At 41.2% G+C, this 27589-nt stretch overlaps 1 protein-coding gene across 20 annotated transcripts in view; it reads right to left on the reverse strand.

Moving 5' to 3' along the window:
• The window catches only part of FOXP1 (forkhead box P1), a 575925-nt gene that overhangs the window by 89860 nt on the left and 458476 nt on the right, over positions 1–27589 (reverse strand). For 17 of the 20 annotated variants that reach the window (XM_058562979.1, XM_058562935.1, XM_058562954.1 and 14 more), the window contains 2 exons: positions 4075–4212; positions 2911–3000 (listed from right to left, as the gene is read on the reverse strand). The exons of 1 other annotated variant lie outside the window; for it this stretch is intronic. In XM_058562979.1, coding sequence (XP_058418962.1) covers positions 2911–3000; positions 4075–4212 — 228 coding nt within the window. The remainder of the gene's footprint in view (positions 1–2910; positions 3001–4074; positions 4213–27589) is intronic. 2 more of the 20 variants (XM_058563041.1, XM_058562917.1) reach the window with 1 other exon arrangement.

Consider the following 27589-nt stretch of genomic DNA (forward strand, 5'->3'; position numbering starts at 1 on the left):
ATCTAGGGTCTTGCTGCAGAGGTAATCAAAAAAGGGAAAAAGAGGGGGGAGCTGACGATTCAAACTTATGAGCCACTAATGACTGGGGATTCAGTAAATTAATATACTTGTTCCATCTGTCAACATCCAAGTTCAAACCTTGTTAAAATCACAACCACCAGTCCACATCATGAAATTGCTACCATGTGACTCTATTTCATTGTAGCACAAAAGGACTACCACCTGCATGATAATTTCAGGCGCCTACCCCCTTAGCTCAGGAAAATAAGGATCTCTTAATCACTGTTACAACAGCTCTGGCCACACGCACTGGCACCATGAACATATAGTGGAATCTAAGGAGACCTGTCGGCAGGTCTGCCTACCCCTCAGGATGTTAAGGCAACATATCTCCTGTATCACTTTTGTCTTCGAAATAGATAACAAAGCTTGACCACAGCAAACCTAGTGTCCCAGAGATGCTCAAACGCTCCCACAGTGTCTCACCTTCTCCTCGTGCAGACACCAAGTATTCCCTTTTCTCCCTGCTCCCTTCCTAAACTCAGACACTGCCATCATCTTTGTGTGCTGAGACACCTCCCTCTCTGACAGCAGCAATTTGGGAGAGTTAACTTTTATCCTTCCTTCTGCTGTGTAACTTTTCCCTTCACATTTCTTTATCTGCCCTCTGAGCTCATCTGAACTTTCATGTTCTCCCAGCATGCAGACGTGCATTCCAAACTATGTCTAACAGACCAAATAAGAGGTTAATAAGAAGTGGCAACAGAAAGGAAAAACACAATCCCTAGTAACTGATAAGAATGACAGTGGCAGCCCTTTTTTGTTTGTCTTCAAATATAGAGTTAAAGATCTTTAAAAAACTAAATTTTGATGCCTTTGAAAAGAAAGAAGCACAAAATAACAACAGGGGGTTATTGCCTGCAAGCCACAGGGGAGAAACTCCATAATTCTTATTCTCCCTTTTGAAGGCTGTTAGAAATCTGATTCAAAAAAGCAACAGCAGAAGGGGAAACCTCTTGAGGCTGTAACCATTTCCTGTGATCATGCATAATGTGCTTCAAAAGTGGGTTTTTACCAATTCTGTTGATCAATTGCACCTCCTTCATATCCCTTCTTTTTTCTGCTGTGTTTACATCTGATGTGACTCAATGACAAGCACTGTCTGAGACTGTGAAACAGGCCTGTCATGTTGATTTATGGGCGCATCAAACCACAACTTGTCCAAACTGAAGCTCGCAGTTCATTAATTAGAGAGTTGTGACTTTGAAGTCAGCTTTCAGACTGTGGTTTTTAACATTTGGCTTAATTTATATGCTCTTGAATGTGGATCTCTAAGGAAAAAACTGAAATTCCCTTCTTGTCTTTGAACTTCTTTTGACCGCACAATAATCATTTCTTTGTCCAGAGTGATGCCTGCAATCCCAGAGTCATTAACGCGCATTGAACTGCCACTGATGAGTAAGCCCTACTGAATTAGAAAAACAGCCAGCAAAACAAAGCTGAGAGCCTTCTGCACAGTGATATCTCACAATTACATGCCTTCCCTCCCTGTGCCATTTCCATTTTAATTACTGTTAGTCCTTTAGATTTACATTTTAGACACTTTTTAATCTGTTCCCTTTTTTATTATAGCAGCACCGGGTAGCGCGCCACTGTACTTAAGGTTGTGTCAGCATTTTCATTAAAACACCTCCTCCCCTTCACCCTAAAACTGCCTCTGCTCTGCAGGGGTGTATATCCAGGCTGCTAAACAGGACTCCAGGGTGAAAACTTGGCAGAGCATGGAAAATGTACCCAATTTGTGTTGAGGGAGGAGCCGGCAAAGGGAGAATGTCTGGGTCATTCCCATCGTGGAGGATCAGTGCTGCCCAGCATCCACACTCACACGAGGGACAGGGATGTGGAGCGTCACCTGGTACGACTCCTTCCAAACTAAATGGAAGTGGCCGCCTGCTGGGGCCAGCAAAGAAGCCCTTAAATTGAACTGTGAGCTGTTTATCAAATTATACTTTGTGTCATTCGAAAGAGAACTTAAATGAAAAGAATTTCAGTTCACTGTAAAAACATGAGGAGGTCCGTTACATGGGATAACTCTGGAATGGGTAGAAACATGTCACGATAATGCACACATGCCCTTAGATACCCCCTCAATGGACTGAGCCTCACCCGCATGGAAGTGATAAAGGTGAGAAGGAAACCCTCCTCGGGAAGGCCTTACCATTTATGGAGCCAGTACTGTCACCTGATTGGGTGGTGTGCCATATGCAATAACTAATGCTCTCACAAGGCACTGTGCACATAGAAGCTATTGCGATATGCTATTTTTTGCCAGGAAAACACAAATAACCCAAGCTGGAGTCCTCACTACCTTTAATTCACGCCTACATGCCTTTAGCAATTATGATACGCACAACTTGCAGGAAGAAGTGAAACAGAGATAGGGGTGTTTAATCTTGTTCTAACTTTTTTGTTTGTTTGTCCAACCTCACAAGAGATTATTCTTCCAAAGGAAAAGTCCATCATCACACACCCAAGCTCTCTGAGCTGGGGAAAAAAAACTCAACTCTGCGTCCAAGGAAAACTTTACCGAAAGCACTTCACTTCCCCCAGGTACATCTTGCCCTCAGTTGCACCAGTTTGCGAAAGTCGCCCTGAAGGTTCTGCCCACGATCCCCTTTCCCAGTGCTCACACAGGTACACCTGCAGTGGTGTTATAAAATATGTGGCGGTAAGCAAATGGGGCCCAGAAAAATCTAAGAGAAAACAGGACAATAACTCTCGGTCTGAAAGCTGAGAACCGATAAAGTCAGCTCAGTTGTGCAATCATTTAAAAGATGAATGACAGTTTAATAGCCACTAGATAGTCCTCTGGGATCTGTGGTTTGAAAGTAAAATATGTATTGTCGGTACCTCTTTAGGCTGTTTTCCAGCATGTTGTTGTTGTAAAAGTTGAAGCTGCAACTGTTCCTGTTGTTTTTTATAGAACTCTTGAAGCTGCTGCTACAAAGGAAAGAGAGGACGGTAAGTAACAGAGGGTAGCGCCAATCCACTGTCCCTCTCCGTGCCATACGCAAACTGTGATTTGAAAAATAGCATCCTTTTATCTGTAATGGCCTGACCTTTGGTTTGAAACTTGACAATAAATTTTAGCACACACTGACTATTCTTGGCATTATTGTTTGAAAAGTCATCTCCAAAATGAACTGATGAAAAACATACCATTTTCTACATAAACTAATTAAAATACGGCAAGGAATGACCTTTGATTGTACAACAAAGCTAAAATGCCCTTGCTGAGAGAGTCTGGTGAATCTCTATGGCAAAACATGCGCGTGCTTTCCAAAGGGCAGGGTTGGGCAATGTTGAGGATTGTCCAGTGTACGCATCAATAGCGTAGATAGCTTCCTCTGCATCCGGGCCCCACGACCTCACCCCAGCGACTCCTGTCACTATCCAGGACAGGAGTCTAAATCTATCTCATCTATAGAGTCTCATCTATCCAGGTGAGGTGTCCATGAAGTCTAAATATTAGGTCTCCACGGACAATGGCAGCCAGAAGTTCATTTCAGCATCAGCATACATGAAAGAAGTAGAATCAACGCCGCACTGTATAATTAACCAACTCCAAAATGCTTCTTTATGTTTAAAAGGAAAATTCTGTAAGCTTCTGAGTTGACATGGGGACTTCAAGAGCTGTCACATTTAAACCTGCTCCCAACATGCTCCCCGTTTTGCTTTGATTCACACCATTTAGAAGCCTCTGGGCTTACCAAATAAAAGAGTGTAAAGCCACAGAAGCCTAAAAGATCTTATTTCTACCAAGTCCAATTACAGCCCTAATCTCAGTCCATTGGGTACTCTCCAGGTTCAAACCAGAGTCGCTTTGGCAGGGTCCCTCTCTTTCAGGGATGCAAATACAATTGATTATTCTGGGACCAATCTGTGTCCTGTCCCACTCATCCTACTCGGCTTATTCTTCAACGGGAATAGGAGCTGCTCAGGTGAGGAGAGTTTTGAATGGAGTGACGGGCGCTGGGTTGTGTGGAACACTGGAGGAGGAGGAAGGACAATTACCTGTTGAAGCATGAGGGCCTGCTGCTGCTGGAGGAGAACCTGGAGCTGCTGAGGGCTCAGCACTTGTTGCTGGAGGATCTGCTGCATTTGCTGGGGAGTGATAACTTGAGGTGTCATCATAGCCACTGACACGGGAACCTAGAACGTTAATGAAGGATAAATAGGAAGCCAGGAAATCGCACACATGCAGCACTCAGCCTTCCAGGTTCAGCGGCAGACTGTCATCAGCCTGCTTCAAGAACTGACCAATTTCCCATGCACCATGTATTTATCCAGAGGGGATGCAGCAACAAATCCTACTTAATTTATTATGGAGTCTATTTTAAATAAAGAAAAATAAAAGAAAACTTTGTAGCACTGACAGCTGTTCCAGGCAGTCTAGCAAGCAGACAAGGAGCAAAGCCTTAATAAATGCTATCTGGAGTTAGGTTAGATCACAATTTCTCATTAAGAATGACTCTTCACTCACAACGAGCTGTAGGAAGTTAACGCAAACTTGAATTCTGTTTTAGGGAAGAAGGCAAATGGGAACCAGTACCTTTGTGGCTGGAGCTAATATGATCCACTTCCTCTTGTGGACAGTGATTTTGAGAATAATCAATGAATGCTTAGTCTTGTGGATAACTGAACCTTGGACACACCTCCTGAACTTAAACACAGAGCCTTCCTATGACGCCTTTTACCCTTCCTTATTCACCCAGCATACAGATGTCTCAATTCTTTCATATTATGTGCGATACCATTAAAAGCTGCTTTCCATGACATTTCAGTGACAAACAGCTACAGTGATGAACCTGATAGCATTTCATATTTGCAACTGTTAACACGTTTCTGCACGGGCATCTTTGCAAGGAACCTGCACACTGCATCTGAAAGGATGATGTCTTGTTCAGATAAAACACTGACATTAAAATGACAGGCTGTCTTGGCCAAGGTTACACAAATTGTATTCAAGCGGATACCTAATGACAATGCTATGAATTCTGCAAGCTTTCTAGAATGTAATTTAGCTATTCAAAATAATCACTGCACTTGTGTTTAATTTGCAGACTACATGAGAACCATTTTGTCAGTCCCCGTAATACAAGAAGACTATTTCGTGAAAAATCACCCCCCTCAAATAAAAAGATAAGGAAAGAAAAAAAAACAATGAAAGAAAAGACAAAACCTGCATGTCTTCTAACAGTAATATTTAAGCATCTTACTTTTCTTTGGTTTCTAATCAAACATGTGACAGCAAGAAGCTAGGAGCAGTAAAGGATATACTTTGTTAAAAAGGATCTGCTGTCATCTCATGTATTACAATAAAAGGTAATAACATGTTTTGCACTTTGCCTGTGTGCCACTTAAAAAAAAAAATCCGGCAGACAATAGCTGATCAGAAGATAAAAGAATTAAAAAATCTTTCAGGGGAGCAGTAAGCAAAAGGGAGAAATGCAGTATTAATTTTATGTAACATAATGTCTTAATATGCAGTTTATCTTGACTTTTTCACATGATTTGTCCTGTCATTTGCATAGCGAGCTCTCATTCCTAATTTCACAGTCATTATGCACTGATGTCCCGATTTCTCAGCACCACTAATTTTGATGAACTAAAAATGGTTCCTGAAGGTCAGATTCATGTACAGTGAACATCCTCCACTGTTGTGGGCACGTTTTGCGTGTGGGGATGTTTACGTGCAAGTTTCACATTGTTTGGAAAACACTAGCTAGAACATTTGAAAAATTTCATTAACCCAACTCTGGAAGGTCATCAACGAATTTTTCCTATTGCAGTGGCCTCTTAAGTGTAGATTTAGATACACTGTAATTTAAAACAGATGGGCATGTCTGAATATTTTTATATGCAATAAGGGACAGATGTATATGAATGGATAAATTATCCTTTTAAAAAGATACTTCGCAGCATGAAATATCACCAATGATTAGAGCAGTGAACTTGCACTCAATCTAGGGCAAACACCAAAAAGACATTATCAAAATATCTAACCATCTACAAATTAATTCCAATTAGTCTACTTTGTTTTCATATAGAAGAAACTTTTTGAATTTTTCAATATGTATTGGGTGCCAATCACTATCTTTTGAGCTGCTAAGACCAACACATCACAATAGAAGTTTACTTTTCCTTGAGAGTTGCATCATCATACAGGGAGGTTTGATTAAGCAAACAAAAGAACCATGTTTAAGGTTTCTTTTTTCCTCTGCGTTTCTTGGATGCTGTACAATATAAATATTCTTGAGCCAAATTTCTGATGGTGATGAACAGGAAAACAGACAGGAATAGGGTGGTGTAAGATCTAAACTGGTGATGAACACAAAATTAACAGTGTTGTAACAGAAATCATCATAGAAACAATCTCTTGGTCATAATTTATAAAAGAATGCTGGAAAGCCTCTGCAAGAAGGGGGCACAAGAAAACTTCTGAAGGTGAAGGAAATGCCATCTATCTTGACTGGGGTGGTGGTCACACAGATTTATACAACCGCCAAAATTCTTCCAACTGTAAACTTAAAATGAGTGCATTTTACTGTATGTAAATTATACTTCAACAAAATAGACTGAAAAAGTTAAAAAAAAAAAAAAGGACTGACACATTCGGTTAATTTTTAAACCTTACCTACAGCAAATAGTTTTAAGTCTCCTTTTCTCATAGTCATTTATTCAATTTTTGTAGTCGTGTTACAGAAAAGTAAAATGAACCTGAGTCTCTCCTTTTTTGCCTTTGGACACTTCGATGGAGGTGCTGATGAGTAATAAAATGCTTAAAGCAGCAGCCACAGCCAAAGGAGGGAAAGAAGCAAGAAGCCTGAGTAATTCTTCAGCCTGGTGATCGGTCGCTGAATAATCAGAAGTGGGCTATTATATCCTGATGCCCTTAACTGTGCTTTTACTATCTGAAACCACATTTTCACACCAGTTAGCTCTGAGCTTCCAAAGTGGGCTCAGGCTTAATTTATAAATGTAATAAAACTGAAATTTCCCCCAAGTTTCAGCTCCAACATGTCATGAAAATAGATTATGGAAAGGTTTAACAAACATATCCAAATGGACCAGAAACCATCATGGAGTAGAAAAGGAAAAAAAAAAATCTGAGCACAGTTTAAGGCTTTAAATAGTTAAGAATTACAGCCTACATATCCACTCCCTTAACTCCCAACGTCCAAGTTTTCCATGTAGCTAGTCCCTACTAATACTAGGAATCAAAGGGCATGCAGTACCAGCGAGAGGCTATTATAGCCCACACTTTATTGCCCATTACTACTGAGGTCATTAGCGGCAAGAGTGACTGTGCCGGTCTTAACCTATTGATCACTGTAACTACTATCATTTAATCCTGTGTTGAATGTCTGGAAAGCAGCTAAAGGCACACAAGAGAGAGTGCTTTAGCATTGAGAAATATGGCCAAAGCTTAGAAATTACACTTTGATTCATAAAATCTAGCCAGTGGTTTAAATCAATAGTATTTAAAACAGTCATGTGAGTTTTTAACTACAGCGCTCTAATATTTATGGGCCCCTCTTTGGGAGTATTCAGTCAAAACTAAACTTTTTTCCCTTCGATTCTATGCCATCTACCTACCTTACCCTCCTTGAGATAAAAACATTAATTTCTGACATTTTGTGTGCTACAGGGCTCATGCCTTAGCTGCAGAGTTCAAGCTAATTCTTGATTTCTCTCTCAAATGACAATTAATTCAAATATAATGCAAAAAAAAAAATTATATCCCCGATACTGTAACTACCCTCACTGTTTGAGTATATAGAAATGAGTATGTTTTATGAGTTAACAATGAATCATAGAAGGCAATTTATGAAGAACTAGAATGATTCTGTCTAGCTGCCTTCAGGGATCAGAAATTCAAATTAAACTTCTGGCAGACATTTAAAGAATGCTAGCATACAAAACTGAATTTAAAAAAAAACAGTTAACACTCTTTCGTTGAGTTTCAAGAGGAAATCGTGAATTAAAAAAAAACACACATCGCATGATACCCTGTTGACTGATACCCACTGGGTGTGGCCAATCCCAGGTGCACACAAACCCGCGGGAATGGCAGAAATACAGCTGCGCTTGGGCCATCGGAACGCTGCTAGTATGGGCCTGCTGCTACCTTAATACCAGCAACTGGGAAAATGTCGTTAGCGCTAACAAGTGCTGTTAAAAGCCCATACACTGCTGTGTAAATTCTGCCTGATCCAGTTTTCTTTTACTTCAGAATGACTTTATACCATCTGAATGCTAGAAGACTATTAAAATAATATGCCTCATTATTTTCTTTTATTCCTAACAGGGAAAGGTAGGTGATAGGAAGGGGGGAAAATGTAAAAAGCAAACAAACAAATAAAAACACCCATAGAAACAATACTTATTTCTAATCTAGGAGACAATTGGAGGAATTGGGTGGGAGGGGAGATGACACAATATAAATACTGAAAAATAACACGTTATCATTTTTTTCTTTCTCTTTAGTTTACACTCAAGTTAACTACAAGTAAACACTGCCTAGTATAAATACACGTAAATTCTATACACCAGCATCTTCTCAGATTGCTCTGTATTCAAATAATAAAAATGAAGAGAGAAAATTTCAAATACTGTTTTATTTCTATTCATCTGGATTAATAATTTAGAAACTATGTTTAATCTCTGGTTATTCACCATGTGTACGTCCCAAGTAACTCAAGTCCCTTCTACACTTCAGGCTGTGTCTGGATGATAAATGACCAGGTTAGGCAGTGTTACCTGGTTCATCAAATAAAAGCAAAACAAATTAAATTAGAAGTCTCCAGAACACCAAAACAAAACCAAAGAAAATGGCTCCATACAAAAAAAAAAAAAAAAAAAGGAAAAACAACTACGCAAAATTTTATATGACCATATAGAAGGTAGCCTGTGTAAAAGAAAATAAACACCACCACCGGCGCACCCTGTGAAAGGCAACAGTTTTCATAATTAATAAGCCAGTGGATACAACTGATATATATCGGCAAACAGAAAAGTTAGGAGCCTTCTATCTATTCCCCATGGTATTTAGAAAGAAAGAAAGAAAAAAACCCACAGATACCATGCCAGGTAGCTGTATCACAGAGAAAAGAAAATACATTTCTGACATAATATTTCAGTCTTCAAAAAATAAAAAAAAAGCCTGCTATTCATGTTGAAAGTATAATTCTGTTTCATTATGGAATTCTGCTTTTTGTCTAACTCTTTCAGACTTAGCTATTTTGCCACAATACTGTACAAAGCATTAAGGCAGGTAATGGTTATTATATTAATGCAAAATCATCTAAGTAGTCAGTCATTAGCATAACTGTTCTCTCAGTAACAATACAACCACCTATTAAAATTTTTGAGAAAAAAAGACCTCTTTAAAATGCAATTAGCATTTCATTTTTATCATTTTGTTTATTACATTCCATCAAGAAAGGCTATCTTTCTTTCAGAAAGAATTATATGGCCAACACTTGCCTGCCAATCAGGAGTTATTTCAGGTTATCAACCCTAATAAGCAATCTCTAGCAAAGCTCTGTGAGCTCTTCTTTTGTCTTTAAATTTTAAAAAATGGCATAAATTCATATTTGTTTACAGCACAGGCATTAGTGGAACCTCAACTGCTCTCCTCTAACATCTCCCATGCAGACAAGGTTACTCCGCTAAGTGCCAGCATAACTGTTTGAGCTCTAATAAATATCAGCTTCATTTGCATAAAAATGTAAAGTTTACATAAATTAAATCACTTCTCCCATTATCGATTGTTAAATACAGGAAACAACAGAAGCTACACATGAAAATAATCATCCAATAAGCACTGATCTTTTCAACCTAGCAACTATTATTATTATTATTTAAATCAAGAAAAATGCCTCCTCTTTCCTCCCTCAATGTCTTTCTCCTGTAAGGAGGGATGGAAAACAACTTACTGCACGTGAATCAAATCTGCTATGACATTTTACATTAACAACAACAACAAAAATCATTTTTAAGTAATGCAAATAGGAGGAGGAGAGAACTATTCCAAGAAAGGACCTCAGAAAAGATTCTTTCTACAGATCTTTAGCTCTTGAAGAGAAAAGGAAGAGGCTTTGCCTAAATAACTTCTCTTAAATTGAAGCATTATTCAAAAATGGTGAGAGAGATATAGCAACTGTGTCAATCCTATTTGAGACACATACACGATTAGAAAGAGAGAACTTGTAGATACAGCTGTAGATCAACAGATACTGTTAAATAAAGAAAAATAAAATGTTTCTCTGTTGTGAATAAAATATTTTTCTAAGACTAAGAATTAAATTTATAGCTCTGCTTTCTTTATGCTTTAACCAGCATAGCAAAAATTACAGGGAGCTTAACTGCAAATATGCATTTTTTTCTATATTATTGAGATGGAGGGAAAAGGACTATAATTGGATTTAAACATGCAGGTAGGCCAAAATCAGATTATTCCAAAGTTTTATAAGGGCTTACCTAGGGTGCAATCACCTTTTTTTTAGAATGATGTACAACTTAAGTTTCTCAAATTGTGCAGTTTCTCAGGCCTATTTCCAACACCTTCACCTTATACATCACAGTTAAGCAAAGGGGTGCAAATTAGATTCTAATGAGAAAACATCAGTTGCTTCTTTGACAATCCCACCATGCACTGATTTATTTCTAATGAAGACAAAGCCCAACCAAAAGCTCCCTATGTGTTAAAGGTCAAAATATGTTCAAAAATGCCTAGTAAAAATCAAGGCAAATGGGAAACCCGTGAGGACCTGCCTCATGAGGTGGTGTGACAATTACAGTAATTGTACAAAAAGCCACCTTCAGGAAAAAGTAACAGAAATTACTGCCACAACTGTAACAGGTTAGATGGAAAAAAAATCAAAATTTAATGTATTCTCCCCTGTGTCATCTTGTTTTGTCAAGACATCAAATAGAATTGGGAAGTACAAAATAACAAGCCCTTGAGAAATCACAGAAGCCGACCTTTTTGATGTTGTTGATTTACCTTGTTCTCAGTTATTTGAACAATGATGTTTCAGATTTAAGGGCATGATAAAGCTTAAAAATTAAAACATGATACCAAGGTATTCTAAAAAACTGCGCCATAACATTTAGCCTGCATCTTCATTGATTAGCTGCTTTTAACGGAATTTGAAAATGAGGCATAATGCGTGTGTTCGACATTCATTTTTCTCATTCTAAATTAATTTTTCTTCCAACAACTGCCAGGTTGGAAGAGGGACTCAGAGATGATTATTCCTACAAGAGTGCTACAGTAGAGGCCCAGTTTAGCTCTTCCCAGATAATTCAAGTCCCCGCAATCTGCAGAGGACTGTTTAGCTAAGAGGTACCTGAGTTTTGTGTTTTTTTAATGAAAGAAAATAAAGCTGAATGCAGAATGCCATGTATGAAGAGGCAAAAAAGTACTGTACACTCCGAAATGACTAAAACGAATGTCCAGAAATATCACGCTTCTTCCAAGAAAAGAAGTCTTTCACCAAACAAAAACAAATTTAGCTGAGGGACTTAAGACGATCCCCAAATCTACCCATGCAGGTATACATAAAGCTACACTGCTCTGCCCCAAGAGATCTGCAGATTATCAGCAAGACAACTCCTAGCCTTTTATGAAATATTACGTACAAAGATATATAAAATCAGTATATCACATGATAGCTTTCTCAATCTTTATATGTAGATAGCTTCTTCTACTAGAGCATACATATGAAGCAAAAAATGTAGCAGTTAAAAACATCTGTTTAAAAGGCACTAAAAGTACATAACCCAGTATTTACAAGCATTAGTAGAATTTGTAAAACCTGGACGTTAATAGCTATTTAATAATGATAACTCCTCGTCATCGAATTCATATTTCAACATGTAACACACAAAGACAAAATTTATGTATTTATTTACTCGAACCTTTTCTGGTCAACTGTTGCTGCATTATCCCTTGCTTACAAATCACGAACTACCTTAAGTGAATTCTAACTGGCCACTATATTCACCCAGTTACTAACAGCAGAGTTTTAAGTTTCTCTTTAGTGCTGTTCATCTACAACCAAACCACATAATAAAATGAATTTCTCCAACCTGCTTTTCTGCCAATTCAAATTTTACTCAAATTTTAGTTCAAGCTGAGAAGCTGCTCACAATATTCTCCCCTGAGTGTCTCAGAAATAGAGTAACTCAAACACATTTCTGCCACATTAGCTAAGATAAATCTGGAATTTCATTGCTTTTAATTAATCTGGATTTTAATTTCACTGTATCTTGCAATTGTGTAGAGGCTGGCTGAAAAGTTGCAGAACTGGTCAGTGTCATGGAAGAGTTTATCTTTCAAGTGACAGCTCCTGACAACGTGCAAATACAAGGCAGCGACGGTGAGGGTTTGGTTTTTAAGGTACGTTTAACTGCAAACAAACAAAAAAAAATTCAAACCAACCATTCCTATCATAAGCTTTCTGATGATTTATGGTTTACCAACTGAGCAAGGTTACGCAACACTGCATGCCTTTAGATGCGTTATTTCAGCTAGTTGAGATTTAATTAAGATCACAGCCTCTAAAATCCCCGTCAAATGAAAATTCAGAGAAGACAATACACTATATATCCTCCTGCAGAATGTTTCCATTCCAACCTCTGGAAAAATATGAGTTAATCCGCGTTTCTATGGCTGCAGACAAAAGTTCACTAATTTTGTTTTCTTTTGACACTTAGGTTGTTTTCTATTATATGTCATGAGATCATTCCCTTCCAGGGAGGGAAGAAAAAAATCGAGAGTGAAACACGTTGCAGAAAATGCACTTGACATTATTATCCGACATTATCATAGCTTAGCTATGATGTCATCACATTTTCATATAATCAGCCCATGCTTAGAAGAGTTTCATTTAATGAAATATGTTTATTTAAAAACACAACACAAACGGGAAGCCTACCTTCCTTGAATTACTCTGATTAAATAACTGACATGTTATGCTTCTCATTTCCTTCACTGACCAACTTTTTATCAGATGAGCTGCACATGAGGGTAGGAAAGAAAGTTCTTAGGGCAAATAGAATATAAAGCCCAGTACACACTTTCATTCTGTAAGTAGTCCTTAGCGTAAAACAAAAATTATCCTTAATAGATATCTTCTTATAAATTGGTATTGACCCATGTTTTTATTTTAAAAAAAAAAAAAGGAAAAAATTTATGAGCACGCATGTGGCCCTTTACCTAGTCTAATGCATTTTTATTTGCATCATCTTAATATTTGGTTGCTTATCTCATGCCTTAGAAATGACAGGTGCTTGCAGTCTTGCTCTTGACAGGCCACTACACAAATAACTGTCTTGCCTGAAAGGGCTAATGCAGTACTAATGAACAATAAATCAACTTTGATTATCAAGTGTCAGTCCCCTCCGTTCTCAGCTCAGCTCTATCACATCCTAGAGTAAGTCAGCCAGTGTCTCTGGGTAGGCAGTCTGTATTTTGGTTTCATTTTTACACACTTTTCACTGAAATGTGTCAGGAGCTACAATGAATCACATAAAATAGAAGCCGACCTTTTTTCAATTTATGCGGAGGGTATCAATTAAGAGAATGTGCTTCTGTCTTCATTGGGTTTACTTAGTGATGAGTCTTAACATTCAAGAAAGCTCTGTATTCTTTTAAACAACAATCACAGCAACACAGCAAATCCTCAACCAGAATCTTAACGTGATCGTGTTTGAGGTCTTCAACGACATGCTAGCTTGAACACTTTACCACATCAACCACCTTAGATGGCACGTACACATTCCTCTTGGAAAATCTACCACCAAGAAACGAACAAAAAAATCAATACAGGGCCTGTTTTAAAATAAAAACTTCACTTGGTTTAAACTAAAAAAAAAAAAAAAAAAAAAAAAATTGGCTTCTTTAACACTGACTTCCTAATGATAAAATAAATGTAACTTATTTTTTTCTTTAGCAGATTAGTCATTGATAGTATGATTCACATTTCCTGTTATCAGACTTAATTTTTCCCCCAAATGTGTCACTTTCAGAATGTTGGAATCTATGGAAATTAGGTGATTTGCATTTTTAAATTGGCTTGATTAGAACATTTGGTCTGTGTGGACAAGAATATGAAATTATTAGATATTTTTCTTATAACTGGCAGGCCTTGAAGGAGTTAATCCCAAAGAGGAAGAGTCTATACGTACTTTGCTCTAAAACTTTACCACCCACTTCCTAAAGGTCCCCTCCTTCCCATCACAACACTTGGGGTTGGGGGGGTGGGATTCTCGTTTCCACCGACCGTCTTTCAGGCAGTTCTGACAGTTGAGTTAGCTACATTCAGAGCCGGTTCAGATGGGAGTACCCCGTGGCAATTCCTCAGTCTGTTGCACGTCCTAACACAAACCCCGCTCACTAATTAATTTAAACCAGCAAAGTAAGGCAACAGAGGTTGACGCTTCCCAACCTGCCGGAGAGTCCCTTCGCCCGCCTGCCTGTTTCAGTGGGGCTTTATTCCTCTCCCACCCCCCCTTACTGTGTGAACTCCTTGAATTTGAACAGCTATGCTGAAAATAGCCCAGACAGATATAGAAACAAACTATCAGAAGCAAAGCAACATCCACACGGGTTACACTGAGATGGAAGACTCCTTGTATATTTCACACGCTCTGAAAGTGACATAAATCACACCCCAGATACGTCCCCCGAATGGAGTGATGGCGAGGGCTTCACCAAAGTGGCTGCGTGAAGGCCAGACCAGCAGAAAATGAATCGCAAACGAAAAGAAGAGAGCGAGCGAGAGCGCGAGAGCAACATACAAGCAGGACTTCCTCCAACTCTCAACTACACCCCACCCATGAACATTTAAAAAAAGAGAGAGCGAGAGAGAAAGGGGGGAAAAGCTCTCTCTCCAGGAGAGCTACAGGCCTGTAGCTCCTTCTTCCCACCCCTCCACTCCCTTCCCCCGCCTCCACTTCCAGAGCGCAACTCCCACCCAAGTTAGTAAACATCGATCGCGACGATTATTTTTTAAGACTCAACTTAGAAACCCTCGGGCGCTCCTGCCTTCCCCAACGAGGCCCCAGGAAGCTGGCACCGCGGAGCCCGAGGAAGGAGAGCAGAACGGCAAAGATCAATCATAGGGACCAACCTGACACTCTCCATGTAGCCGCCAGGCGCGCGGAGCCGGCTCGGGGCGCCCGCGCGGGCCGGGCGTGGGGTCCGGCGGCCTCGGCGTGCAGGCGGACTGCACGCGCGCAGGGGCGCTCCGGCTCGCGGGCTGACAAGACGCGCCGCGCCGCGCCCACCCGCCCCGCCCTGCTCCACCAATCACAACCCGCCTCTAAACACCCCGCGCCGCGCCGCGCCGCGCCCCACACAATGGGCTCCGCGGCCCGCTCCCCGCGCCCGCGCGCCCCGGCCCCCTCCGCGCGGCAGGTGAAACCACGCTCCGGTGAAATCCAGCTTTTGTCTCGAGCGCAACTCCACTTAATTGCCGTTAACCCTTGGACCTGCCTCTGGCTGACGTCTGGGAAGCCGGGCCCGGCGCGCATCTCTGCCTCCGGCCGGGGCTGCCGGTTTGGGGCTCTGGGTTGGGTTGCGAGATTCCTCTTGGAAACTGACAAAGAGTTGTCCGAACCTTTCGGGGAAACCCGCGAGGCAGAGGAGGGGAACCGGCGCGCCCGGCGCACACCCTACTGCTGGAGCAACTGTTTAGAATCGGAAGGGGATTGGGGCTCAGAGGCAGCGCCGAGAAGCGCTTTCCTCGAAAACGGCCTTTGCAGGAGAACTTTCGCTTCACGTGGATGGTTTAACTCAGCTTTGGCCTCTTTTTCTCCCCCTTTTCTTTCCAAGAGTCGGACTCGCCAAAGTGTGCTTGTGCGCGCCGAGGAAAACTAACCCCACATGGGGGTTGAAATAAATAACAACCGAACGTGCCTCGTCGCTGAACCAAGCGACTTCCCCTCTAGGGCGACAGCTGCTCGAGAAAGCATCTGCCACGCGTTCGCTAAGAAATAATTCTTTAAATTCCTGTCTTATTTATCCAACAGCAGCAACAACAAAAGCTACTCTCAATAAGCACTTTAAGATGACCTCTATCAGACATAGTCACGGCTCTTTAATGCTATTTTAAGCTGAGTATAGTGTTGAAAAAAAGTCACCAATGTGCTAAACTTTGTTGGCTCAACTGGCACGACTGAAGTGCCAGGTTAAGTTACCCAATTTCGGCAGCTCTAGAAATCACCTCTTTCTTTACCACCTTTAAATATAGAGGAAAACTTCTTGGCCTATACTTCAAAAACAAAAAACTCTAACATTTTTATTATTTTTCTCAAAATATTCGAGGAAAAGGATGAGTGACCTCAATGATTACCTATTTTCCCTCAATTAAAAAAAAAGGGGGGGAGGGCTACAAATCCTACCCCAGTAATTCCAGGAGTTTTACTTGAAAGTATTTTTCCATTTGAGGTGTTAGTGCAGGTTACTACAAATCAGAAAGCATATTGATAATATTTTCAATCAAGCAAATGCCTGAATTTCAATAAGGTGGGTGGGGGAACAGACAATTCCCCCATTAAACTAGCTGCAAAAGACACAAAAGTGCCAGTTGACTGTCAGCTTATGATCAGATGTTAAACGGGTGCAGCACAGAGTGTTCTCCACCCTAAAGTGTTTTTGCAGCTGATAACAAATTTATTAATGGAATTTATCAGGTCACAAAAATGTGACCCCACCCTCTCATGAATATTCAATAGGGAACCAACGCCATTCTTTTTGGGGGAGAGGGGACTTAAATCTGCCAGAATGTACCATGAATCAGTAGAGTTCTGACTCTTAAAAAGACAAGGCACTCCTTCCGGAGGGGCTGGCAGGGCCCCAAAGACAGGAAATAAAAATATAGGAAGTTCTCTCCAACCAATGCACAGTGAGAAAGTGGAAATGGTAATTTCAAAATACACATGTGATTTTTTTCAAAGGTAGTAAAATTAATTTGAGATTTAATGTCTATCAAGAAAATCGGGGTGCACTATGAATAAGCAACTCATTTTTTTTAAAAGACCAGTTCTTCACGAGGCATCCATAAAACTCATACATGCTTTTACAAGTTGGCCTACCTCCTTTGCAGGTCAGGGTTTACCAGCTAATAATCTCCAGGAGCATCAAAACAAATAAACAAACAAGCAAACAACAAACATTACAGACGCTCATGACCCAGCTGTGGAGACAGCCTTACACAAAATAATTAGAGTGATGCAATGTGGTGGTTACACAAGGACTAAATTGCACGGTGGTGGCTTTAAGCACCATGGGACCACAGAGAAGGGGGAGATGAGTGGGAGCAGGGGAGGTCGGGGAAGGCCTCTTGGGGAAGTGGTGTTTAAAGGACTGATGGTTTGGATAAGGGGGGAGGTGACAGTAGGGAGAGGGAAGTGACTTAGCCAGCTAACTCAGAGGCCACCTGGAGCCCTTCCCTCCCTCTCTCCAAACAAGGCATGGTGACTCAGAGACTACTTCTAGGCAAGGAAATGGACCATCAGTGATAAACCGGGAAAAGCTTTATATGCCTAGGCCATTTGTGTTAATTCTTGGACTCTCAAGATCCCCTTCCATGTGGTCCTGTCTACCAGTCCTGTGCTTGGGATTCAGTGAGAACTGGAACCTTCTAAGGCTGGAGTACAATATAAAATGTTAAAACATGCAGTGACTTAGAAGACTTAGTTAATGCCATTTGTTCTGTGAGAGCCAGGTAATTTTGGAAAGGCTGAGTCAAAAGGAAAAAAAAAAAAAGCAGCATTTTGAGCTTGAGAAGAATTTGGATTGTGGAGCCTTTAGAATGGGTTACTCAGCCACAGGGTCTCATTCCGTTGTCATACCTTGAATAGTTATGCAATCCCCATTTTACAGAGGAGGAAACTGAGGTTCAGAAAAGCAAAGTGATTTTTTTTCCTCCAAGCATCAAACACACCCATCACCACAGGCCACAAGGGGAAGCAGATACTGAATAGTTACAGAAAAAGAGAGGTCATGATAATATAAAATGAATACCTGGAAAAAAAAAAAAAAAAGCTAATGTTTAAGGAAGAGTAAAGGAAATGCTAAACACCATACTTAAAAATATTTTTGATGCCCACATCCTAACACCCACAACAGATACAGCTCTTGTTCAAACACCACACATTAAGAAACCTGTCAGTTGCTAAATGAGTCCATTGTGCAGCTGGCTGTGTACTTAAGAACAGATTACTATGATCCCACACCAAACTCTAACCACCAAATAACACACCTGGGACTAAAATCATGTATTATATTTGGTTCTGCTGAGTCTTAGCCTTGAAAGCAAAAGAAAGTGAAAGGTTTTACTGCCCATTCAGAGCTGAGAATGGAGATAAGATGTATTAAACGAAGAGGCAGAAGGAGCATCATCAGGATGTTATTCCCACACACTGATGAATGGCAGGCAGTGAAGGAGACACCAGCCAAGGTGCCTGGCCCACGTGGTCCTCAGCTCCGAGGCCCTGCTTTGCCAGAAGCTGCTTGGAAATAACCAGAGAAAGGACACATGAATGGACACTGGCTCACACATTTCTAGCAACACTGAGAGCGGGAGACCTGCCCAGATAGTCAGTTATGGTGCCATGTTCTCATAGGAAACCATTGCAATTTCTATTACCAGAAAGGTGATCTGCCACAGTGAGCGAAATAAAAATTGATGAACAATTTGATGGGTCGATAAATCAACGGGGTGATGAGAGGCCAAAACCTTAATTCAATTCCTCATCTTCTTCCAAACAACACTTGCATTAACACTTATTTCCTTTCTCTTTTCCAATTAATTTAGTGGAGTACCCAGAACACAGTCTGAAATGACAGAACTTAGATTCGACCAACTGATTCTGTTGCTAGGGAGAAAATGCTGAAACAACAGGAATACAAAATTTAGGCCCCTCACTCCAGTGATGGGCTTGATGACCGGCCCAGGGAAGTGCATCTCTCCAGAGGGAGCACAGCTTTAGTATTTCTGAGGTCTCCCAAGACCGCCAACCAGCAGCCAATTAGAGGTACTAAATTGCACCGGCAATGCCCGAATCCTGAGATTTGGGCATTTGTCCCCAAGGAGCCACCCTTCCTTCTTGATTTAAAAGGCACTTTTACTTAAAAATATAAATTAATACATCATCCATCTACAGGGAGCTAAGGCAGTTAGCTCCACATCGATATTGTTTATGTTGCTGTTATGTCTATGTTTACAATGAAGCTAATTATGTTGTTTTTCTTCTGCGCCTGCACGGCTAAGGGGAAGGACTGGGAGTTCTCGGTGTTCCACAGGAGTTTAAATTTCTCTTTATGACACCCTCCAAATTGCCACTACCATCTTCATTTAACACAACATTTTGTAATGCCAGTGTTCCTGGTTAACTTATATATTCACAGCATGACATGTCAACATTCAGGCGACTTATGAATATGATGGGTACATAAGCTACGGAAAATGTTTACTCCCCCCCCAAAAAAATTCCCTCACTCTAAATGTAAAGACATTCATAAAACATCACTGGTAAACAAAATCATGTATGGAAAAGAAAAATGGCAACATCCTAACTCTGCATCTGATTGACAGTAACAAATTACTCTCCCTCAATTATGATAAAACTATAATCCCTTGTTTTAATATAATGTAAAATGTATTACTGGACTGCCTCTACCATGAGGTTAGAACAGATAACACTGAAGTGCACAAAGTTTTCAAAAAGGTACATGTTTTAGGGCAGCAGAGCATTTCCCAAAGAGCTTTATCCTTCAGATATTAAGAAAAAAGAGTCACCACCACCATAGAGTGTGAGTCCTTATTTCCCCTCCAAAGAGTGACAGCATTTATGGCACACCCACATGCAAACCTTCGATTTTAAGCATAACCAGAACTGGGTCATTGAAGGGGAAAGAAAAGATGGCTCTCGTGGGAAGAAATTACATTTGAATATTTTTTTAACATTTCATTATGTAGAAATCGCTGAATATCAGATAAAGGGAACTGGCCACCTTTATTTAGTAAAGTCAGCTTTTCCGGAGACCCGTGGTGTGCGGCAGGCCTGCGAAAAGGCAGAGGGAGCGTGTCCCATCTTGCCCTCTCAACAATGCTCACCGGTCTCCCTCCCATTCCTCGCCACCCTCCTGTGGCCCTAGGTTGACACACCCTCATGTCAAAACCTTCTTTACGCCTGCCCTCTGCTGGTAAGCCTGCCAGGATTAGGAAATTTCGACTACCTCAACTTATTCAAAAGACAACTTTTAAAAGCTGGAGAGAGAAAGGACATGTAATGAACTATTAACTGGAATATATAAATTAAGACACTTAAAAAAAACGGGGGGAGGGGACGCCACTGGTGAAATATGGCACTTTTAATGTAAAAACGCACATTCGTCTATTCTATTGCCCGCTCGCTCACAGCCCAGGAGTGCCAAACTCTATATTTTAGCTCGCCTAAGAGAACAACCTGTATTACTGTCGGGCATCTTGCGTTCTCTTTTGCTCACTCTCCGGGGAGAGCAAGTCGGCGCATTTTCAATAAAACACCTTCTTAGCAGTAAAGGGCCACTGTTCCCATTTCAATGGTCCCCAAGGTTTCATGATACAGTATATTTAGCTGACTCGCAGCTCCAGTTTTCCTCTGGCATTCATGAGATCCATATAAAAGGGAGAGAGAAAAAAAAGCAAAGAAGAGCTTTCGCTTATCCTTTGTTTAAGTAAGAAAACAGTTAACTTTGAGATTGATTAGCTGGCGTGACTTCCACCAAACAACAGGGATGCGCCCCCACGCCCTCTCCCCACTACAGGAACCCTCACATGTGTGGCCAGGCGAGCCTGCAGGAGGGCTCTGGGCATTAGGGGGTAAATTTCCGCAGCAGCGGGCAGGGGTTTAACAGTGGAACTCCTGTCAGTGTCAATGGGAAGCACGAGGCCTTACAAATCCCTGCATACCATTTCAAAAATATATCTCCAAGACGGGAAAATGAAGCTTAGCAGTTGCAACCTCAAAAGCATTCAGGAAGTAGCACTCTTGACAGCGCTTTAGATGCCGAGTAAATGCTCTTATAAAGAACACCCAATCCAGCCGACAATAAATCTTACACCGGGGAAGCCCTCGCAGGGCTGTGGAATCCCCTCCAAAGATAATTGCCTTCCACACTGTGTGGCATAGACACCGCTACACAGAAAACATTTTCTGGGGTCCTGTAGCTCCCTACAGATTTTCTTTCCTTAATAGTCACCGATTACACACACCCCTACCTTTAAGAGTGACCATATAAATATCCAAAGATTTGTCTTCTTTTCTAGAGAAAACTTATGAGGCCAGGTCTTGTGAGGCAGGAGGGTGGCAGAGGGAGGCTAGGAAGAGCGGACATGTGTAAGCACTCAGAGCAGAGTCTGAGGCACGCATCAAGGTGCATAACCTTTGGTCTCCACTTCCCACTCTTTGAAGGCTCGTGTCGTTCGCAAACAGTTCCAAACTGGGACTCACTCAACAAGCCCAGAAAGAGGTAGGCAGATCTTTTCTAGTCCAAAGTGGCCTCAAGCAATCTGTAAGCCTGAGATGATGCAGGAGTACTAGACGTGACATAGGGTTCTAGTAATGACTTTGTCATGAATTAATAGTGCAATTGTGGGCAAGTTGCTTCACCTCTCTGAGCCTACACACTTCAACTATAAGAGAGAAAGAGATGAGATACTCTCTACGGTTTCTTTCATCATAATAACAATAATAAAATAATAATAACAACTACCACTACTGAAGACTTATTATTTACTAGGTACACATCTTACACTAGCAGAGGACTAATCTATAGGTATTTTCTAGTTTACAATTAAGGTCATATATAATAATAGTAGGAATATAGTTAAAAAGTATCAACAGGATTTTAGAGCTTGGTAATCTTGGAAACTAGCATGTCCACTGTAAATCAGGGAACAAAGGAAGGAAAAAAATGCTTTCTGGAAAACAACTCAAAGCCCTTATTCTGAGCCTCTCTAGCTCAAACACCCTGTGAAACATCAACAACTTGTGGTCCATAGAATAAGTCACATAACACGCTTTCAAGACTTGGTGGATGCAGCTGGGGCCTCAGAATGAGGACTCTAAAACTACCTGACTTCCAAACATATTTATGTTCTTTGTCCTCGTGATTTTTTTTCCTCTTCTTTAACCATCAAAGTTCTCTCTTTCCACCAGGCCTGTGCCCACCACCAAAGCAAGTTCTGAATTTCTGGTCCGACCTCCCAAGCCATTTGCCTGCTTCTGTGTGTCTCATATTGGAAAGGAGAGTGGACGGTGTTATGCTTCAGGTGGTTACTGGTGGGGGTGGCATTTCCATCTTAGGTTGAAGCCACAGGTAAGGTATAAGTGGGATTGCAAGGGACATGTGGAAGGAAGCGTAGTATCTCAAAGATATGAGACTCCTTTTGACATCTAATAACTCTTGTTCTCTTGAGAAAATGCATAAAGAAAAGTATATAGTCCAGCCTGCAGGCCAATTATTTATTTTTTTATTATTTTAAATGGCATTTCATCCCTCATGACAAAAAGTAGCACATGAAGCAGGAAGCTTTCAGGTCATATAGTACCTCCCTCTTTCCAAACAAATAAGGTATTGTGTTTGAACAATAGAAGGAATGTCTAATTGATCTTAATTAAATTCAGTGATGTCCAATTTTTGAGATGGGTCCCGACACATCTATGTAATGTCACAACCTAACAGGCCAGACCTTTGAAATCAGGGAGCTCTGTGGTTAACTGTTCTCTGACACCCATTCTCATCCATTCCCCAGCCCACTGCGCAGCTAACTTGTTCTATCCTCCAACTTTCTTCTCCCTACTTCATGCTACTCCTGATTCTTCCTGGCTCAGCACATAGAGTATAACAAAAGCAATAACAATACCTCTTACCTCTGGCCAGCCTTCTGAAGTTTCAAAGCCCTGCCATATATTAGCTCATCATTCTCAAGATAACCTACAAAACAGGAATTCTATTATATCCATTGCATGTGGAGAAACTTAACTGAGCTTTTGAGTGTGAGAGATGTGAGTTTGAATATACTCTTTGCTACTCACCAGCAAGTAGATGAGTCACAAAAGTTCACTTTGTATCTCCTCATCTGTAAAGTGGGAGCAATTATCTGCCTCATAGTGGATAGATGTTTATTTTATTATTTTTTGAGGGGGTGTCAGTTTTTAAACTCAGTTTCCCTGATTCGAGAACATTGGTGTGTATATCTGATCCAATGGATGGCAAGCACTTGGCTGGTGAATAAGAGAGCTGGGATGTGATTCTCTCCTCCACAGTTCAGTCTTCGGCATTAGGGAGCCTCTTCATTTACTGGTTACAGAGCTCAGGTGACTTTGAGATAATAGCTAAGAAAACAAAGACAAGAAAGGTGGGCCCCGTGGCATAGTGGTTAAGTCTGGCGTGCTCCGCTTTGGCAGCCTGAGTTTGCAAGTTCGGATCCCGGATGCAGACCTACACCACTTGTCAGCCATGCTGTGGCAGCGACCCACATACAAAATAGAGGAAGATTGGTATGGATGTTAGCTCAGGGCTAATCTTCCTCAAGCAAAAAAAAAAAAAAAAAGATTGGCAATGGATGTTAGCTCAGGGACAATCTTCCTCACCAAAAAAAAAAAAGACCAGAGCCAATCATGATCAGGGAGGTGTTGGAAATACTGTAAAGAAGGTGCCAGTCACAAACTGCAACAGGGTTTGACAAAGGAAGGGAAAATGAGGGAAGGGCTGGTGCCTGGTAACAAGATAGGTGAGGAATACAGCAAATATTTATTACGAGCTCATGATGGGTTTGGCACTTTCCATAATATCTCTTAATCCTCAAAGCAACCCTACGAAGGAGGCATTGTTGTGCCCACTAACAGATAAAGAAACTGAGGCTCTGAGAGTTGAAATTACTTATCAGAAATCTCACAGCTACTAAGGGGAGAAGTGGGACTTGAAGGACTCCAAAACAAGGCTTTGTCCCATACGCTAAGCTGGAGACCAGGCCAGGGCTAGAACTAAGCCGGGAAGAACAAAAATACTGGCCTAGTTTTACTCCCTTGGAAAACAAATGTGACCAAGAGTCACCGATTAGGCAGCATGAATGGAACCTGAAATAATACAAAGGTAAAATTCTGATATCCTCTTTGCTTCTTACATGAATCCACTGTGACAACTCTGGCCGACCACACGAATTTGAAACCGCCTGTGAATCTGTCAGTACCCACAACCGGGGTGGTAGCATGAGTCCCTGGGATTCTCTTGAGTTACTTCTCCTTGATTAAGGAGCTTTTCACGCTCCTATCTCCACTGCTGAGAGAGAGACAGACAGACAGACAGACAGGTGGACAGACTTTTCTCCGCATCTCCTTCCAACACATTCCTGAGCAGCAGGCAGTGGCCAGCAGCCCTGGCCTGGACGGTGCCCGAGCTCTCCTGGCAACAGACAACGTCTTAGATGTAAAGATGAAATATCATGTGCTGGGGCTTACTTTGTCCCTGATCACAAAAGGCACCCAGACGATTTAGTATGGTGGCTCTAGAGAGAGACTGCCATGGGTTCTAATGCTGCTGCACCACCTCCTGACTGTACTTTTGGTAAATTACTAATCGCTTTGTGCCTCAGTTTCCTATCTATAAAAGGAACTAATCCTAGTACTTCTCCTAGAAGGGTGTTTCATGGATTAAAGAAGATAAAATGAGTCAGTGCCTGGCATACCGCAAGCACTTAAATGTTTCCTAACATCATTATTATTGATACTACACATCACTTTTCCTTCACTCTCCTCCTCTTGCTACAATGAAATACCTGAAGGTAAAATGTTTTTTACTCTCTTAGACTTCTTCTTTTTCTGTGATGTAGGTGGTATTGATCGTAACTCCAAATTTAACTAGGCAGCAGCTCTTTCATTCAATTAATCTCAACAATGAAAGAACATATTTGGTTGTTTTGTTTTCTAAATCCAGGGTAACGAGGCAGCCCCACTTCTATCTCCAGGTTACTGGGTATGCCACATCCGCCAGCGGGTTCATCTTTTGGATGTGTGAGGGAGTTTGGTGGTTTTTTAAACGAGTTCTCAAGGACCCACTGGGATAATCTACGAAGGCGTCTGCCCTGAGTGCCGAAAACATGTAGGTTGCCCAACATGAGACCCAATTTATGGACTCTTCAGCCTATGTTTTTATGATATTTTGTCACTATCGTCTCCGGGAAGGAAAGCCTTTGGTGGAGGCCCAGCCACCATGGCTCCAGAGAGGGCTCAGCTTGCACCCAAAGAGATCATGGTATAACAACCTAATGAGCTGATTTTAAAATGCCTTTCCGAGTTTCCAACCTCCACATTGCCCAAAGTAAGGAATGGAACTCTCTCAGAGCTCCCAGAGCACGTGGCATGGCACCAGCCATCATTTGATCATTTGCTAAATTTAAAAAAGAAAGAGGTAGGGGGCCGGCCAGGTAGCGTAGTGGTTAAGTTCACGTGTTCCGCTTTGGTGGCCCAGGGTTTGCAGGTTTGAATCCCTGGTATGGACCCACACACTGCTCACCAAGCCATGTTGTGGCGGCATCCCACATATCAAATAGAAGAAGATGGGCACAGATGTTAGCTCAGAGCCAATCTTACTCAGCAAAAAGAGGAAGATTGGCAACAGATGTTAGCTCAGGGCCAATCTTCCTCACAAAAAAAAAAAAAAGGAAAAGAAAGAGATGCACGCAGGGAGCAGAAAAGAGGGGCTCCTTCCTCAGCCTAAGGGGATAAGGGGACTTCTAAAATAAGACAAGGATTATGCTGAACATTTAAGGATAATGCTCTGCCCCAGGTAGTTGGGCAGGCAGTGTGGGGAAGGACATTTCAGCTACCAGGAACAGCGTGTGCAAACATTCACATGGGGGATAACATGAACCATAACACCTGGGAACTGTGAAGTACTTAACAAGGCTGGGGCAATTATAATTCATGCTACTTCTCCGTTCCTTTAAGATCAAAGAGTTCTTTTGCCAATTTCACCTGAATTTCCTACCTCAAAAATTTATTCACCTCTTCCCCTCCTCATTCTTTCTGTTTGGGGCATGGTCTCTGTTCTTCATGCACATCACGTCCAGTATTTAACATGATCTCTCCTAGCCTTAACCTCAGCTGGGTCAAACATACACATTTCCTCTAAGTTTGCAGAGTTAGATGTTCTTTATTCCTATCCTGGCATGCTCCAAACCTGTGATTCGATCTTTCCAACCCAGAGATTTTTTTTTTTAAGTTTTTTTTTTTTTTTAAGTTCTCATGCACTTTTTTTTTTTTTGATGAAGATTGGCCCTGTGCGAACATCTGTTGCCAATCTTTCTCTTTTTTCTTTTTTCTCCCCAAAGCCCCAGTACATAGTTATGTATCATAGTTGTAGAGTTATAGCACTCCTATATGGGACGCATCCTCAGCATGGCTTGATGAGCAGTGTGTAGGTCCGCGCCCAGGATCCGAACCTGCGAACCGCAGGCCGCCAAAGTGGAACGCACAAACTTAACTGCTACCCCACCAGGTCGGCCCCACCAAGCCAGAGATTTTGACTCAGTGAATCTGTGATGTGCCTCTGCAATTTTTTGGAGGGTGAGTCCAACATATAACCAGGGATTGGGAACCACTACTATAACAGTAAAGAGCATGGACTCAAAAGATTTGATATTGTTGTCACCCAACGGTTTAAATAACATCACATCAGACATGGACGTTTTTTTATACAATCAGATAGAACAAAAGTGTGAAGAGAATGCGCATCCATACAGGGGCAAACTTACAAAGCATTAAGGACTTGTATGCCATTCCCTCAGGAGAGAAAACAGAACTCTAACAAAAGCAGCACAGTCAAGACCCCCGTTGGTCTTTCCCATGTCACTCCCTCTTTGCAGCAAGGCTCCAACCGCTGAACCATGAGCTCTAGTCTCAGTGCGCTTTCTCCGAAGGCAGCCTAGCTGTGCTGGGGTGAAGGTGGCTCTTGTTCATTTTTATTCACTGGTTCCTTTTGAACTAAGTGGGGGGCAGGAAGGACAACTAAAGTCCTCTCTGGTTCTGTGAAACTGAATGTTATAGAAAGGGAGAAAGGAGCCAAGCCCAAAGAAAAAGTACTCCTCTGTTAGGCAAATCATCCTCCTCAAGAGAAAAACAAACATGCATATACACGTAACAGAGTAGAAGAGGACACTCCACTAACTTAGCCATCTTACCACCCATGGCACTGAATTTGGGGTGGTACCACTTCTCTGACTGCCTACAGCATTTACTGTCTATGCCAGTCATTTCAGCATTCTATCAAATATTGAATTAGCTCATCAAATGCCAAAAAAAGTGGCCTGTACAAAATAGCCCCTTCAGAAATATTTGATGAATTTATAAATAAATGAATAAACGAATGAGTTAATGTTTTCTCTTTTCTTTCCTTGTTTCTTCATTTGTTCCTTCCTCCTTCTTTTGCATTGCATTTATGGTTTCACGCACTATTTTCTCTAAG

The sequence above is a fragment of the Diceros bicornis genome, chromosome 2 (assembly GCF_020826845.1).
Source record: "Diceros bicornis minor isolate mBicDic1 chromosome 2, mDicBic1.mat.cur, whole genome shotgun sequence".
Classification (NCBI taxonomy): domain Eukaryota; kingdom Metazoa; phylum Chordata; class Mammalia; order Perissodactyla; family Rhinocerotidae; genus Diceros; species Diceros bicornis.